Raw genomic sequence first — 19,169 nt, forward strand, 5'->3', positions numbered from 1 at the left:
TCAATATTTTCAGATTCGTCCCTCAAGTTCCATTTATATTATTTTAACTTTTTTCTCTTTGTTGCTTAGATTTTATAATTCCTATTGATCTGTTTTCCAGTTCACTGGCCCTTTTCTCTGTGTTCTCCATTCTCCTGTGAGCCCATCTAATGATGTTTCTGTAAGATATTCTATATTTCAGTTCTAAAACTTTAATTTTTTTCTTTATAGTCTGCTAAAATTCATATTTTAATTTATTTCAGGTGTGTTTTCTTTACCTAATGAAGCACAGTTATTATAATCATTGCTTTAAAGTTTTTGTCTGATAGTTCTTACTTCTGGGTCTATGAGGGTTGCCATCTATTATCTTTCCCCTTGAGAATTCATCATATTTTCTTGGTTATTTTTATGTTGAATAATTTTAAATTGCATTCTGGATATTGTGAATTCAGTGCTGTATTAATAACTCCAAGTCCTATTATAATATTCTGGAGAATGTTATGTTTTATTTTAGCAAATTATCTACCAGTTTGTGTTTAGACTATAAGTTCTGTCTTTTTATGTGAGTTGTAGTCTAAATGTCACTTTAGTTTTCTAAATTTTGCTTTGTTGGCTTGAGTCTGCCCTATTACCTGTAGTTCAGGGATTAGATTCATACTTGTGTGCATACTTCAACTTTCAGCTCAGTTCTCTAAGCCTTTACTATATTGGTTTGGGTATGTTCCATACTTCTGTTATTCATAGGATAGGCTGTGTATTCTAATCTCAGTTCACTTCTTAAAACTTTCCTATGCTTGAGTCTGAACTGCATGTGTATGGCTCAGGGGTTATTCTTAGGCTAGTGTGGGTTCATACTCAGAATTAGAGTATTTCCTTTTCCAGATCTCTTCATTCATGGATTCCCTCCACACTCTTCACCTCACAGGGGCATTTTTCTTCTGGTTCTTTTAACCAAAAAGTCAAGGCTTATGTTAGAACTTAATCATATATTCTGACATGATGCTCTGTCAATGATCCCACCCTGAGGGCAAAACTAAGAAGAAATAAACATTGGAGAATATCGTACCAGGCTTGCATCCCTGGGATAAATCCCACTTGGTCATGGTTAATAATCTTTTTAATATATTGCTGGATTCTGTTTGGTAATATTTTATTGAGGATTTTGGCACCCATGTTCATCGGGGATATTTGCTGATAATTTTCTTTCTTTGTAGTATCTTTATCTGGTTTTGGAATTAGGATAATGCTGGCCTTATAAAAAGATCTTGGAAGTCTTCCTTTCTCTTGAATTTTTTGGAATAGTTTGAGGAAGATAGGTATTAGTTTTTCTTTGAATGGTAAAACTCCCCTGTGAAGCTAGGGTTCAGGAGTTTTATTTGCCAGTTTCTTTTTATTACTGCATCACTTTCATTAGTTGTTATTGGTCTATTCAGGTTTCCTGATTCAGTTTTGGAAGATTGTATTTTTCTAGGAATTTGTCGATTTCAACTAGGTTGTCCAATTTGTTGGCTTTTAGTTATTTGTAATAATTTCTTACAATCTTTTGTATTTCTGTGGTGTCAGTTTTTACTTCACCTCTTTTGTTTCTGATTTTTTTTATTGGGGTCCTCCCTCTTTGTTTCTTGATGAGCCTGGCTAGAGGTCCATCAATCTTGTTTATCTTTCAAAGAACCAGCTCTTGGTTTCATTGATTTTTTTGTATTGTTTCTGTAGTCTGTGTCATTTATTTCCACCCTGGTCTTTATTATTTTCTTCTTTCTCATTACTCTGGGCATTTCTTATTGTTTTCTTTCTAACTCTTTTAGTTGTAGGGTGAGATAGTTTATATTAGAGATTTTTCTTGTTTCTTGAGGTAAGCCTGTAGTGCTATGAACTTCCCTCTTGAGACTGCTTTTGGCTGTGTCTTACACATTTTGGGTGGTTGTGTGTTCATTTTCATTTGTTTCCAGGAAGTTTTTAATTTATTCCTAGATCTCATTGGTAACTCATATATATAAAAGCCTAAGCAACCGAACAACCAGTCGCTGTGATGCGCACTGACCACCAAGGGGCAGGCGCATGCAGAAGCTGCCCCCTGGTGGTCAGTGAGCTCCAACAGCCAACCTTCCGCGGCCCCTCCTTCCCCACGGCCGGCCAGCCCGATGGCCCCAATCAGGCCTGCCAAACTCCCGCAGCCCCTGCCCCTGGTCAGCCAACCTCCCGCAGTCCCTCCCCCCAGCCAGCCAACTTCCCCGTGGCCTCTCCCCCCAGCCAGCAAACCTCTTGTGGCCCCTCACCTGGTCAACCTCCCGTGTCCCCAATCAGCCCTGATCACTCCCACCCATGCACAGATTCGTGCACCAAGTCTCTAGTTATTTAATGCTATTTAGCCTCCATGTGTTTGAATGTTTTTGAATGTTTTTTAAAATATATTTTTATTGATTTCAGAGAGGAAGGGAGAGGGAAAGAGGGATAGAAACATTAATGATGAGAAAGAATCATTGATTGGCTGCCTCCTGCATGCCCCACACTGGGGATTGAGCCCACAACCCAGGCATGTGCCCTTATCAGGAATGAACCATGACCTCCTGGTTCATAGGTCAATGCTCAACCACTGAGCCACCATGGCTGGGCTTGAGTGTTTTTATTGTAGTTGATTTCTGGTTTCATGACATTGTGATCTGAGAAGATGCTTGATACGATTTCATTCTTTTTGTGTATAATACTACAAATCCATTGTAATCAAAACTGCCTGGTACTGGCACAAGAGCATGTGTATAGATCAGTGGAACAGAACAGAGAACCCAGAAATTGACCCAAGCTATTATGGTCAATTAATACTTGACAAAGAAGGTAAGAGCATACAATGAAGTGAAGACAGTCTCTTCAATAAATTGTGTTGGGAAAATTGGACGATACATGCAAAAAAGTGAAACTAGACCACTAACTAATACCATACACAAGAATAAACTCAAAATGGATAAGAGACTTAAGTTGTAAACCCATAAAAATCCTTAAAAAAAAACCAATAGGCAGCAAAAGTTCAGACATCTCACGTAGCAGAATTTTCATTGATACATCACCAAGAGCAAGAGAAACATAGGAAAAAAATAAACAAATGGGACTACATCAAACTAAAAAACTCTGCACAGCAAAGAAAACATCAACAAAATAAAAAGGGAGCCCACTGTATCGGAGAATATATTTGCCAATGATATATCTGATAAGGGGTTAATTTTCAAAATGTATAAAGTACTGATACAACTTAATAAAAGGAAGACAGAAAATTAAATTAAAAAATGAGCAAAAGACCTGAATAGACACTTCTCCAAAGAGGACATACAAATGGCCAAGAGACATGAAAAGATGCTCAACATCATTAATCATCAGAGAGATGCAAATTAAAAAACTACAATGAGGTATCACCTCACACCTGCTAGAATGGCTACCATCAACAAATGACAAGTGTTGGCAAGGATGTGGAGAAAAGGGAACCCTAGTACAATGCTGGTGGGAATGCAGCCACAGTTTGGAGTTTCCTCAAAAATTTAAAAATGGAACTGCCTTTTGACTGAACAATCCCACTTCTAGGAATATATCTGAAGAAAACCAAAACACTATTTCAAAAGAACATATGCACCCCTATGTTCTAGCAGTGTCCTTTACTATCGTTAAGATCTGGAAAGAGTCCAAGTGCCCATCAGTAGATGAGTGGATAAAAAAGCTGAGATACATTTACACAATGCAACACTATGCAGCTGTAAAAAAGAAGGATCTCTTACCCTTTGAGACAGCATGGAGGTACCTGGAGAGTATTATGCTAAGCAAAATAAGCCAGGCAGAAAAAGACAAATATCACATGATCTCACTCTTATGTGGAATCTAAAAAACAAAATAAACTGATGAACAAAATGGATCCAGAGACATAGAAGCATGGAACAGATTATGGAATCTCAGAAGGAAGGGGGGGAGGGGTGGGAAGAGATTAACCAAAGAATTTATATGCATAACCCATGGACATAGACAATAGTGCAGTGAAGGCCTGGGGGTGGAGCAGGAAGGGTGTGGAGGGGGGTCAATGGAGTAAGAAAGGGGGAACATCTGGACTACTTTCAACAATAAAGATAAATATTTCAAAAAAGAAGAAGAAATAATGGTTAAATTCTTCCCCATGCAGGTTGACTCCCCTTCACAATCTACCTGCTGTATTTATTTTAGAGTATTCACATAGTTGTTTTGGGTCTAGAGTTTTTAGCTGTAATCAGCAGGAACGTTTCAGTAGTCTGTTTTTCACTTGCCTTGTCAGCACTGCAACTCCTTAGGTTGTTTTGTTTCAAGTTAATCCTGTATTTTTCTACTCCATTATAATTAAGTAGAAAATAATTAACCAAAGTTATTGAAAGTTTGGAAGTTCAGTAGTATTCCAAGGAAGATGTTTTTAGTTTTGGAAAGGAGGAATGAATAGCACATAGAAGTCTATAACTTCATTCAGTTATTAAAATAAAACATTGATGATATATACTATGTGCTGGGTGTGAAAGCTAGTAAAATAATTTCAGAGTTTATCTTATAACCTAGTGGGCATTAGATTTGCTTCAATAAATAAAGACCAGTAAATAACAATAATAAGTATATTATTTGCAAGAATTATTTCTCAAGGGTTGAAATAGCATTTTTATTTAATCAACATATGAGTATCTTCAAAATAACGAATAATAGTACAGGCATAATTCAATTTAATTTTGAATCCACCCTCAAATCAATATAATTTTAATATTAGTGGAAAATCTAAATTAATGATATTTTACTATAGTTTATTAACTAATTTGCTTTTTTATAAAGTTTTCATCTTATTTAAGAAAAATACTTTAATTAAATACAGGATGGTTTCTTTTTTAGTATTTTCTATAGGGTGTCTGATGTAGACTTTTCTAAACTCTTCTTAATTAAATCACAGATACTACCAGAGCAAGAAGAAGCCAGGAGAGTGATGGTGTTGAATATATTTTCATTTCCAAGCATTTGTTTGAGACAGATGTGCAGAATAACAAGTAAGTGGACATTTTTTATAGTTTTGTGTGACTTGTTTTTTAAAAAATATAATTTTATTGATTTTTTTTATTTTTTATTATTTTTAATATTTTTATTGATTTCAGAGAGTAAGGGAGATGTATAGAGAGATAGAAACATCAATGATGAGAGAGAATCATTGATTGGCTGCCTCTTGCATGCCCCCTACTGGGGATCAAGCCTGCAACCTGGGCATGTGCCATTGACTAGATTCAAACCCAGGACCCTTCAGTCTGCAGGCCAACAATGCTTGTCCACTGAGCCAAACCAGCTAGGGCTTTATCGATTTTTTTAGAAAGGTAGGGAGAGGGATAGAGAGATAGAAACATCAATGAGAGAGAATCATCGATCAGCTGCCTCCTGCATGCCCCCTACTGGGGATTGAGCCTGCAACCCAGGCATGTGCTCTGACCAGGAACTGAACCAATAACCTCTTAGTTCCTAGGTCAATGTTCACCCACTGAGCCACACCGGCTGGGTGGTGTGACCGTTTTTCAGTATGTTCCTTATATCCAGTTTTAGACAATTGAGGGTTCCCTTCCATTTGAAATATATTTTAATTTTTATAATATTTGAAACCAACTAAAAGGTGGTAATTTAGTTAGTACTTATTAGCAACCTTCAGTTGTAATTTTTTAATAGGCTAGAGCTGCTGTTTCTGGGAGGATAAATGTATAGGAATTGTTTGAATAACGAGAGAAGCTTGCTCTAGTGTCATTATGGTCCTTTCCCCCTGCTATTTGAATTTTAACATATAATTTGAATACAATTTTATTTTAAAAACTAACAACTATGTAATAGATCCCTAGTTCCAAGGTTTCCTATATATATATACCTCTGTATATATTTGGCTTTTCAAAAAGTTGAAATAATGTTAATCATCTTGCTTGTAGCATATCCTCTAGCTAGCCCTTCATGCCCTCTCCCCAGGTCTTCCATTTGCTTAAGCATGAATTACTTTAGGGTATTAGAGAGAGCAATGTGTGTTTTAATACAGGAGTGTGGAATTTTATTGAAACATCAAAATGCTTTTTTCGTGTTTGGCACAGTGATTATGTTTTTATAGCACATAATTGGCTGCCCTGGTTCCATTAGCCACCAACCTGTTCCTCTTCTGGTTCTAAAGGTGGTTATTCTGTAGTACGCAGTGAAATTTCAGTAGTTTCTATTGTTTGGCTTATTCACTGTTTTATTGCATTGCATTAGTTCTGAAAAAGAGGTGATGGAAAACATTAGTGTACTGCTGGACTAAAGTACTTTTTGTCTGCTTAAGTGTAATATAAGCAAGTGTTACTGATTTGAAAAATGTAAAATAAAAGATTTTTTAAATTGACATTCCGGAGTACTTGGCTCTATTTATTTTATTAAACACAGTAAAAAATTTTCATGTTCAGCAAGAATATCTTTTACTTATATGAATTATGTCTTGCTACCTATATATATTGAATTCATAAATGATTCTGATGCATTTCTAATTTTCTGCAGGTTTATTGAATATGGTGAATATAAAAACAACTACTATGGCACAAGTATAGACTCAGTTCGGTCTGTCCTAGCTAAAAACAAAGTTTGCTTGTTGGATGTTCAACCTCATGTAAGTAAACAATGAACTATTCACTACCCTTCCAGCCCATGTAATCTGTGCTTGATGCGAGCATCTCACTACAAGGTTGAATCTGAAGTCTACTCACTTTGGTCATGTATGTGGCTTTGCTAAGATGACAAAAGCATTTCAAAAAATTTGAGAAGTTTTTGGTGAACTGAAAGCCCATATTATTGTTAGAAAGAGGAGTAGGAAAAGCCTCCAAATCTGTGTTTGTAAGTCTTGTTTATATTCAGTTTTTGCCAAGTATAAGGTCTCTTAGATTTTCTTTTCTATATTTTGTATTTTTTTAATGTTGTATTATATGTATTCTTATATATTATCATAAATATTTATAACTAGAAGCCTGGTGCATGAAACTCGTGCACTGGGGCAGGGGTGTCCCTTAGCCCAGCCTGCACCCTCTCCAATCTGGGACCCCTCAGGATCCCGACCCTTGTGGGATCAGGCCTAAACTGGCAGTCAGACATCCCTCTCACAATCCAGGACTGCTGGCTCCCAACTGCTTGCCTGCCTGCCAGCCTGATCACCCCCTAACCACTCACTTGCCACCCTAATCGATGCCTAACTGCTCCCTTGCCAGCCAGATCGACACCTAACTGCTCCCCTGCCAGCCTGATTGCCCCCAACTGCCCTCCCCTGCTGGCCTGGTTGCCCCCAACTGCCCTCCCCTGCCAACCTGGTTGCCCCCAACTGCCCTCCCCTGCTGGCCTGGTCCCCCCCAACTGCCCTCCCCTTCCAGCCTGGTTGCCCCCAACTGCCCTCCCCTGCTGGCCTGGTTGCCCCCAACTGCCCTCCCCTGCTGGCCTGTTCCCCCCCAATTGCCCTCCCCTGCTGGCCTGGTAACCCCTAACTGCCCTCCCCTGCTGGCCTGGTCACCCCTAATTGCCCTCCCCTGCTGGCCATCTTGTGGCGACCATCTTTGACCACATGGTGGCAGCCATCTTGTGCGAGGGTGTGAAGGTCAATTTGCATATTAGCTCTTTATTATATAGGATTTTTAACAATGGCCCTTTTGGTTCTAGGTTCTATCTATATCCTAGATTAGGGGTTTATGTATAACTAGAGCTGTGGGGCATTTCACAGGAACTCCATGGCATGAGCCCCTATTGCCACTGTCAGGTAGGTCTCTGCCTGGCACCCTGGGAAATCTCAGGAACATGTGGACTGAGGGTGCCAGTGGATGAAGCCATTCAGTTGTCACACCATCTAGCCTCCAGCAGAAACCTAACCCACAGCATTTTCCTCATAGCCAGCAGCCAGATTCTCACTTCAGGGATGGCTGCACCCCAGGGTGTAAAACCTCCAAGGGCCAGCCAGGATGGCCCGGAGAAGGCCTTTGCCACTCAATCAGGAGTCAGTAGGGCATCAGACTCAGGCACCAGCAATGAATGGGACACATTCTTGCTTGAGCAGAACCTCCCTGCTGGTGTCCTGGGGCTAGTTGTTCCCAACTCCCTTGGTGTGGTTTAAACTCTACAGTCTCAGTGCCTCACCAGCCCCTCCGTCCCCTGTCACTTATAGTGTAAATAACAAAATATTTTCTAGAGGAGTGTTGACAAGCTTCATGGAAAGCAGGAGGCTTGCCCTTTTGGGGCACTTTGAAGAGTAGAAGGAAAGAGGAGAACCCATGCCTGAAGTCAGGAAGAGACTTAAATGGGATGGCTGGAAGACTTTTGTGTACAGAACGTCATCCAAGTCATAGGGGATTTGATTTAAAAATCAGTTTTATGGTATTTCTAGCCGCTTCAGTTCAATATTAATTATGGCATATTTCAAAACATTTTTTAAGGCAAGTTACATTCTTCATCATCTTTACAGGGGGATTTATTACATTTAATTGTCAACAACTGATTGAATAATACATTGAAAGATCAGCTGACCTTGACTAGGAAATAATTTTAAGAAATTTACTCCTTAGGAAATTTTGTTTTATTGTAAAAATTGCTCATGACATTATGGAGAAATATAAAAACAACCTTATTTTCTTCCTTGCAGACAGTGAAGCATTTAAGGACACTAGAATTTAAGCCCTATGTGATATTTATAAAACCTCCATCAATAGAGCGTTTGAGGGAGACAAGAAAAAATGCAAAGATTATTTCAAGTAGAGATGACCAGGGTACTGCGAAGCCTTTTACAGTAAGTACCATGATGCTTTAGTGAAAATACATAAGCAGTAGTTAAAATCACATATGCAGTAGTAACTATCTTAGGAAAACTATAATAGATGAAGTGTAATCCAAAACTCTACAATATAGAATTGTGTTTAGGTACAGACATTTTGAGTAATTGTACTGTAATTGCTTTTTGTACTTCCATGAATGGATCTTCATATTAAACTGACTCAAAACTATTTGGCATAATTATAAAATTTTTGTAGGCCATTTATATAAAAGTTAGACCAGTTGGTTTTCAGACTACTCTTATTTTTAAGGGGAAAAATACTAAAGTCAATTACTATTAATCATTAATGATCTAGATGAAAATTTTAATAATTTGCCTTTTTTGTCTTCTTGCATCAACAATATTTAGCATAATAAAGGAAAAAGCATCATTTTGGGTATAGTAGACTCATGTAATTATTCAATATTTGTATTTCCTATGAATGTTGTTATAAATGGCAACTGCGGTATGTTAATGACTACAATGATTTCTGGCAAGGCCTTTCATTTCCTTGTTTTTTGTTTCTATCTTTAAGATAATATATTCTACCTTAGGATAGAAAGTAAAGAGCAAAGAAATTAAATATCAAGAGCTTTTTTCCCCTCTCTCTCTTAACTTTCCCTTCCCTCATTTTTAATTTGTACACTATAAATTATGGTTACAAAATACAGATTATACTTTTGATTCCCAGTATTTGATAAGTATCTTTTTTACAAAATACTGGCAATACATATCCATGTTGAATGAGTATCATCATATGATATTACTGAGGGCTCTAGATTAACACTAAAGTTAAATTTTCTGTTGTGAAATATTCTGTGACATTGAAATGTGGACTTGAAATTAGTATGTTGCTGTGTAAAGAGCTATTATACTATTTATAGACTTAAACGTTTCTCAGTGGAGATAATAAATGATAGCATAGTCCTAGGTTTTAGCTCACATTTATGTATATGGTTATATATAACCCTGAGTTACATAATCAACTAAAATATTTCCTCGCTCAAAAACGTGGGTATGATGGGCCTCTGACCCACTTCCAATGAAGCATAGGAAGGACTTGATAACTATTGTTTTATAAATGTATCCAACTCTGAAAAACTAGTTCATGCTCTGAATTCTTTGCTATGAAGAAGCATAAATAATGCAGCATCAGAATAAATGGTTCTTCCCATCCCTCCCTCATAACTATTTTGACACTGAGATATCCCTATAATAAGTTAGTAACTGATTATCCTGAACTTCAGGTAAGACACAAGTTTTGACTCTTGTCAGATCAGTTTAGGTACAAGCAAATCAGAAGTAATATTAGGAATTATGACTTCTAAGAACTTGTAATTAAAGAGGGTAATTTTCATTTCTGGTTGAGGTGAGAGAATGGACACAGAACAGCATTAGATAAGCCAGTGGTGGAATGTTTGCATTGATGTGATGTAATTGTCTGGTTAACCACTTAAAAAAAAATTACTTCCTTTTGTAGGAAGAAGACTTTCAAGAAATGATTAAATCAGCACAGTTAATGGAAAGTCAGTATGGTCATCTCTTTGACAAAATTATAGTTAATGATGATCTCACCATGGCATTCAAAGAACTAAAAACAACTTTTGACAAATTGGAGACAGAGACTCATTGGGTCCCAGTGAGCTGGTTACATTCATAACTAAGAGAAATTTCCATTGATTGTAGAGTAATGATTAGATCAGTTACCATTTTGGTGGTAGGGTGTTTTTAAAAAATCTTTATCACGGTCATAGATGTGCAATCTTGGTTAAAATTGAATGTTAGTTTTGTTTGTATCTTTTTATAGCCTTATTTCAAATACAATGTTTGAATATAAGATCCAAAATTGAAATTTGTACAGTACTGTATTCTGAGCAGTTTTGAATTTTCTGCCTGTCTTTATATATAGCTCTATCTCCAAGTTGAGGTTGACATTTTTAGAGAGACATAACTAGAGAATAAATATTAGAGATCAGCTGGTCTCAAACATGGTCGCTGCCATCAAATCTGCTCATTAGCATTTGCAAAGAATTAGCTACGCAGCCTTGAGCAGCTCCAGGCAGACAGGACAGCTTTGCTAGATTTTGGGTAGCTCATCATAGGGGTCCTCTTTCTATTCTAAAAGTGCAAGCTTTTTCTGATGTATATGCAGTACAGTAAGTCCTCGCTTAATGTCATTAATAGTGGGTATTTAATGACCTATAAGGAAACCAATTTTACCGTAAGCTAATTGATATAAGCAGGAGTTAAGTTCCTATGGCATCTCATCAACGTTATAATGAAACTTATGTTGAACAAAACGACATTATACGAGGACCAGTGTGTGCATTTAAAAATCATTCTTAAAGGAATTACTGAAAAACTGCCCGAGTGACCTTCTTGTTATAGCTTGAGGGGACTTATGAGTACTATCTGTACTCAACAAATATTTACTAAGGGAAGATAGGGCTAAAATTTATTATATATGTAACTAAATTTTTTCCTTATAGCATTGATCTTAAAATGTTTATATCTTGGTGCGAGAAATGATTACAAAGGACATTTTTATTTGTATATCCTTAGGTAACATTTCTAGAGTCACAAAAAAGTGTTTTGTTTTGTTTTTTAAACTGGCTTTGGATTTTCCCAATAAATTATAAGAATGTGATTCCTATTCTAAAAGCAGAGATTTGACATGTTTCTGGTATATTTAAAGAAGATACAGTTAAAGACAAAAATGTTAAATATACACAGTTTATCACCATATATTTAAATTGTACTAAGATGTACTTCAGAAAACTTTTCATGTATTAACTTATTTCTTCATCAAAATAATTCTTAATACTGGCCAGATACCACCATAATCTTGCCATTTTTAAGAAGTTTAAGAAAGGCTCTTATAAATTTTTAGATGGAACCTCTTATTTTTCTTTTATACTACTGATCTCCAGCAAGTAAATTATATAGCTCAAAATAGTAGAAATGTTCATAAGTTATATTAGAATATGTCCTGTTATTCTTGCATGCAGTAAGATCCTGCCAATCAAAAAATCTTTGCATCTGTGACTTTCAAACAGAAAAAAAGAAAGGTTTTTGTTGATTTATAAAAGAGAGTTTAGATGCCATGTTTAAAGAAAAATAGAATGCAGTAAAATTTTATATATTTATGAACTATATGAGAGGCATATTTTTTAATTATTAAATGAGGCTACTCATAAAATAAATTATATGTATAGATGGAAATAACTTAAAATAGTAGTTTTATAAGTCAGGGTCAGCATTCCATGTAAATATTTGACCTTTATTTCGTACACAGGTAGACCCACTAGCGTGTTATATGTGCACTGGACATGTGGTAGCATTATCCACTGGATTTCCTTCAGACACGTCAGATTTCATTTTAGAAACAGAGACAAAAAGTACTGTAAAGATCTTGACACACACCAACATATTTAGATAATTGGACTAAGTATCACTTAACAACATAATCCAAACAATGGTTTCTATGTTTATTAACTAAATAGTAAACAATATGCTTTTTAAAAAGAGGGGGAGGGATTGCCAAATCCGATCCTAAAGCCATACTTAAAATTGTGTGCTGGTCAAGTCTTACTTAAATGGTTTGACTATTGATGAAAATATCCTATACAAAGAGTAATGTGAAATATATGATAATTTAGGCAATCATATAAATAATTTGGCAATCCAAATTCTTTTTTCTGAAATATCTACATGAATTTTTTTTTTTATTTGCAGATAACTGCCTTAGTTCTTTACTGTAGGGGTAGAGATAGTATAAGATGGTGGAGACTGAATCCCTTTTCTTCTGGGGACTGGAGATGTTATACAAATATAACTGTCCAAACCTTTCTCCCTTTTTAGACTAGAGCTAAATAATATTTTGAAAATAGTGTAAAGGGGGTACTTTGAGAAATCTTTTATCAGGTAGTGTACATGGTCTGGCAGGTGAAGTTTACATGGCCACTTGATGCTTACAAAGGATATGGTTACAATTTAATAAGGCAGTGCCAGCTCCAGGGGCTGGTTGATAACTGTCACAAAGGCTCTTGATTCTGTACTCTCTGCACCCCAAACTCCTCCAGCAGGGAAACGATGGGCTGCGCACCTCCCTGTACTAGTTCTTTAAGTAACCTGCTCCCAAGACAGAGTGTCAGCCACTATTTGAGAGAAGAGGAATGTTTTTTAAATCCAAATATTTAATCCAAGATCAAGAAGAAATTTGTATATTCCCATGACTAACAAATGAGAGTCAGTTAAAAATAAAAAGGTGGAATTGAAATATAATATTGTACCATTATTTTACCTACCAATATAGATGTTTTTGAATTTTTAAGGCTGACATTCCTGGTATTATGTATATATATCTAAATGATAATTTAAAATTGATGAACATGGAAACTTCTCAGATTTACAAAACTATGTTGTTAAAAGCTTCCTGAAGATAGAGTTTTATTATTTATTTTCTTTATGACTAGTAAAAATTTATAAATAAATGTAATGGAAAACCTTTGATCTTAATAAAGTATCTTCAAATTATGTGTCTACTTTCTTGAAAATTGTTTTTTCACTTGGAGATTACACTGTTTCCAATGGTAGAACAAATTCTGTTCTTTACTGATATCAAGTGATTTATTTGAACTTGCTGTGTCTAAAATTAAATTTCATATTTGTTTCAAATATTTGTTGGGTTCACCAAGTTTTTTGAGAAATGGAATTCACTAGTCTTGCTCTTACCCATACAGTTCAGTGATGTGGAGAAATGCAGTGGGATGCTCTATCCAGGCTGCCATGGTGGTAATACCCCTCCCCCTCTCTTCCTCATAGGCAAAAAGCTAAACTTATTCTGCTGTGCATATGAAAGCTTATACAGTGTTCCAGTAAAGAGCATAATTGTTTAGTTTTTGCCTATTACTAGCTTCCCAACCTTGAGAAGGTCATTTAATCTCTCTAGTCCTCATTTTCTCATTAGAAAACAATGGAGACAATAATAGTGCTTACTTCATGGGATTGTTGTAGGCATGAAATGAAACAGCTGATCCATGTAAAGTATAGGAACCAAACTTGGAATTGAAATATTCACTAACTGTGAGCTCCTGTTTTATAATGATCATTCTCACATAACATAATTAATAAATAGCTATACAAATATTCTAGTTACCCTACATAGTTTCCCTATTAGTTACGTCATTGGAAGTTTCCTAATAAATAATTTCTATTATAAGCTTTATTATTTTTAAAAATTCCATTACTCCAAGTGTTACATCAGGAAATCATTAGGTAATCTTCAATATAAAAGTGATCCAGTTTTTACTTTTTGCCTCTGGTATGCAGTATAGTTGATATCAATTGGAAAGAAATGTCTCTTCATTGTATTAATGTTCTTACATCTGCTACCACTCTTTTCAAATGCTTGCTCAGTTACTTAACCTAAGAAAGGCTAGAAATATATTTCCTTTACAACATTTGTCATATATACACTGAGTGGCCAGATTATTATGACCACCTGACATTTGTAGGCAAATAAGACGTACACTGCATCGTATGGGATATGGAAGCCGAAGGCCTGTTTGAACACCTTTGCTGTCTGCAGTTACCAAGATAAAACGTCTCCAATTCACACAGGAACACAAGGATTGGACAGTCGAGCACTGGAAAAAAGTCATGTGGTCCGATGAATCACGTTTCCAATTGCATCATGCAGATGGCAGAGTGAGAATTTGGCGGAAACAGCATGAAAACATGCACCCCACATGCATGAGTACAACCTTTCAAGCTGGTGGGGGCAGTGTTATGGTTTGGGGCATGTTTTCCTGGCATGATTTGGGCCCTTTTATTCATGTGGAACAACGTCTGAATAGCACAACATACCTAAGTATCGTTGCTGACCAAGTTCATCCTATCATGTTGATGGCATATCCCAATGGAGATGGCTTCTTTCAACAAGACAGTGGGCCATGCCTCGGTGCTCATATTGTGCAGGAGTGGTTTCAAGAACATGAGGGAGACTTTACCTTGCTTAGGTGGCCCCCACAATCACCAGATCTCAATCCAATTGAGCATTTGTGGGACGAAGTTAAAAGAGCCATCAGGCAGCTGGTTCCACAACCATCAAATCTCACAGAACTGGACAGTGCTATTCATCAGGCATAGTGTCAGATTCCTCGCATCACCTTTCAACATCTCGTGGAGTCAATGCCAAGAAGAATCGCCGCAGTATTGAAGGCAAAAGGTGGCCCAACGAAGTACTGATGGGTGGTCATAATAATCTGGCCACTCAGTGTACATACATCTATCTACACAGACCTAATCACTTACAGAACAAATTGTACTTATTAATCATCACACATCTGTACAATTTCCATACACTATCTCATTTAATCCTCACAACTACTTTATATGGAAGATGTCTTCATATTTTACAGTTGAGAAAACTGAGATGTGGGGTTAAGTGTCTTACCCAAGGTGATAGAAGTGACATGTAGTAGAAACAGAGTTGAATCATGTCTGGCTTCCTCCAACTCCATACTGCATTGTGCATCCTGGTGTTGCTCTAATTTGAGCCAAAGCTGGAAACTGGCAAGACTTGGTAATCATGGGAGTGACTATTCATCATATATCTATCTATCTATCTATCTATATCTATCTATCTATATCTATCTATATCTATCTATCTATCTATCTATCTATCTATCTATATATACATACACACTAGAGGCCTGGTACATGAAAATTCGTGCACTGGGGGGCGGGGAGGCAGGGGTCCCTCAGCCCAGCCTGTGCCCTCTCGCAGTCCTCTGGGAGCCCTTAGGGGATTTCCCTAAGCCGCAGTCTGGCCTCTTGCTGTAGGAGGCAACTGGGAGGGCCGATCAGGAGACTGCGCCAGCCATTGAGCAGCTGGCTGCCCCGCCCCGCCCCCCCCCCCCACCTGATTGCCCCTCCGCTGCCGCTGGTTGCCGCCACCACCCAATCACCATCCCCTCCCTCTTCCCACTGGCACACGCCTTGGCTGGCCTGCTCACCAACCCTGCCCCCCACCAATAGGCTATTTGGTCAATTTGCATATTATGCTTTTATTATATAGGATAATGCATATGGACACTTTAAATAATTATAAAGGCAGTGTTTATTAAAATACATTTCATTTTCAAAACTGAGTTGTCAGCTGTTAAAGTGTATATACATTTTAAACTATACTCATATATAGTTTACAATGTTTCCTCAGAATACTATTGCATTAGTCAGATATAGCTTGATTTATCTATGCCTGTATGAGTGGGTTAATCTTCAAACAGTGGCTATAACCAAGAAGCACACAAACACTAGCAGAATATACAATTTTCTGTTTGGTCTTCCTGAGTCCCAGTCCTTAGTGATGAATCAAGATTGGTCTAAGTCAATCATGACAATATCCTCTTTGCAGTGATTGAGCTGAGTTGGTCATGCTACTACCTCATTCTGGGTAATATCTGTTAAGGATCTACGAGAAAGACTTGTTTTCCTGATTTAAACAAACATCTGCATGTAGTGAAAATCTCTTATGTCCCTGTCCTGATCCTTCCAGTTTGAGATGCTTCAACTATGTTGCAATACTTGCCAAAATGACAGCCATAATCCTAGCCCTAAACCAGTGGATGATAAAGGCCAATCTATAGAGGATGGCCAAGTAGAAAAAGGAAAAGATTCTAAATCTATAAGAATATTGAACTGCTATAAAATTCCTGGGACTTCTTCTTCTGCTGAATAAACAATAAATGTTCTTATGTGCTGTTATTGGTAGGAATATAAATTGGTGCAGTCACTAAGGAAAACAGTATGGTGGTTCCTCAAAAAATTAAAAATAGAGCTACCATATGATCCAGCCATTCCGCTTCTGGGGATACAGTGGGGCCTTGACTTACGAGTTTAATTTGTTCCGCGACAGAGCTCATTAAGGAGCTTGTTAACTCAAATTACTCTGTCAACTCAAAGCAAAAAATCGGCCGAGAGACGGGTCGTATCTCGGAAAAACTCGTTAGTTGGGACACTCGTAAGTCAAGGCCCCACTGTATATCCAAAGGAAAAAAATCACTCTGTCAAAGAGGTATCTGCATCCCCATGTTCATTGCACACTATTCACAACAGGCAAGACATGGAAACCGATGAATAAAGACAGAGTATTCACCCATTAAAAAAAGGAAATCCTTTTGTGGCAACATGGATGGACCTTGAGGGCATTATGTGAAGTGAAATAGAGAAAGACACATGTTGTGTGTTCTCACATATGGAACCTAAAAATGCCAACTCATAGAAATAGAGAATAGAATGATGGTTATCAGGGGCTAGAAGGTGGGGAAAATGAATAGATGCTGGTCAAAGGGCACAAACTTCCAGTTAGAAGATGAATAAGTTTTGATGTACAGCATGGTGACTATAGTTAATACTGTATTATATACTTGAAAATCGCTAAAAGAGTGTGGTATTATCTCTCACGCACACAAAGATAATTATATGAGGTGATGGAGGTGTTAACTAACTTTACTGTAGTAATTTTGCAATATATGCATGTATCAAATCACACTTTATCCCTTACATATGTTATATGTCAATTATATATCAGTAAAGCTGCAAAAAAAATGTTTTGCTAGTTTAAGTCACTGTCTGGCTGTATACTTTCTGCTGGAACCACTCCTAACGTAAGGCCGTATCCAAAAGCAACTCAGACTATCCCAATATCTACTTCCACTTACCAAAGGTTGCCTTTTCCTTCAGGTGTCATATTGCCATGCCTTGACACACTGGTTGAACTTTAAAACACTTTAGAACCTGTAAGGTGGACCAAAGATCATTGTTTAAGAAAAAAAGCTATATAACATGAAGTAATGACTTAAGAAAATATGTTGCTATTAGGAATCTATTAGATACCAAAACAACTGAGGAAGAAAGAGGGGAGGAAACAATACAAGTCTACTTAAATATAAGTTAAATTATATATTTTTTAATTTGAAGGCAATACATGTGGGGTTAAAGTAAATACAAAGAGAATCCATTAAATAAGATTATAGAAACAGGACCAAATGGATCTCCTATTACAGATTTAAGTGGCATAATCTCATGTATTAAAAAACAATTTTCACCTACATCAAAAATGGAAGCTAATCATATACTTCCAGAAGAGAAACATTTAAAGTAAGAGGTTTGTCAACAATAAGCCAGGCAGATGCAAATATAAAGAAAGTATAGAGTAGAATAATAATATCAAAGTTGAACTCAATAATCATAAACTAGGTCAAAAGTCATACTTTAATAATCAATGGTATTAGTCACAAAAGAAAGAGTATTGAAGGCATACAGCAAAAATGAGAAATGTCATCAACAAAACCACATTACTTGGTAATCTTTACAACACTTGTTTTAGACCTTGAAGAAAAATAGTTATTGAAGGTCTGATTTTACAGCCATGGAAAGAATGCTCTGTCCATATTGATTCTGGTCAATATGGAGCAGTATGAAAAGGCTGTGCTCCTCTCCTATCATGACCACATCAAAATTACAATTAAATTACAAAACAACCATCATTGAGAACTGCCTGAAGAGTAACTGAACAGAATACCTGTAATTAAGGATACAAAGAAGGAGCCACATCAAGACTGGTAAAAGAGGTGGAGATGCTGAATTGGCAAGTCCCACACCCATGGTGTGGCAGTTAAGATTTTGGAGGGATGTCTCAGCTCAGAGGTCTCCCCTGAGGAGGAAGGGGTCACAGCCCCCCAGTGGGCTCCCTAGCCTGGAGCACCTGTGCTAGGGAGAGGAGTTTCCATAACATATGGCTGTGAAAAACTGAGTATTGCATCTGAGTGAGATAGAAGGCTGCTGGAGACAGAGGTACTCCTCTTGAAGGGCTCATGCATGGACTTACTTCCTCACGATTCCCTGGCTTTAAGCCCCAGTTCTGGGGCAGCAGCTTGAAAAATGCCAGGTACCTACAGGGAGGAACTAAATTGATTGCTTCAAAGCAAGGGCTATAGGATCAGGGGGCAGGGCAGCTCTCTCCCAGGAGGGAAGTACTGGCAGGCACCATTGTTCTTTTGTTGAGTGTTTCTTCCTCATTCACTCTGCCTGAGCTACTTTCAGCAGTATTTCCACACAAGTGGCCTGGCTTGGCTCACACTGTGGACTTTCCTAAAATCTCCAAAAAGGAATGGCTGGTTCAACATGCCCTGTACCTCTTGCTAAGTGACTCCAAGCCCAGCACAAGTGGCAACCAGTTTCAACTTGCAATGTAACCACCACCAGCTGATCCCCAATGTTGCATAAGTGGTGGCAGGCTTAGCTTGGAACCTAGCTTCAATTAAGCAGTCACAAGCCCAGTACAAGTGGTGATTGGCCTCAGTTC

General features: G+C 37.3%; 1 protein-coding gene across 1 annotated transcript in view; it reads left to right on the forward strand.

Annotated features, from left to right (window-relative positions):
- Positions 1-13,322, forward strand: part of MPP7 (MAGUK p55 scaffold protein 7) — a 263,960-nt gene extending 250,638 nt beyond the window's left edge. Inside the window, exons 13-16 of the mRNA XM_070428568.1 lie at positions 4,916-5,009; positions 6,514-6,622; positions 8,630-8,773; positions 10,278-13,322. Coding sequence (XP_070284669.1) covers positions 4,916-5,009; positions 6,514-6,622; positions 8,630-8,773; positions 10,278-10,457 — 527 coding nt within the window. The 3' untranslated portion in view covers positions 10,458-13,322. The remainder of the gene's footprint in view (positions 1-4,915; positions 5,010-6,513; positions 6,623-8,629; positions 8,774-10,277) is intronic.
- Positions 13,323-19,169: the final 5,847 nt, after the last annotated feature.

This window comes from Myotis yumanensis, unplaced genomic scaffold, assembly GCF_028538775.1.
Source record: "Myotis yumanensis isolate MYYU_CA2020_CCGP unplaced genomic scaffold, mMyoYum1.0.hap1 SCAF_1, whole genome shotgun sequence".
NCBI classification, from domain to species: Eukaryota; Metazoa; Chordata; class Mammalia; order Chiroptera; family Vespertilionidae; genus Myotis; species Myotis yumanensis.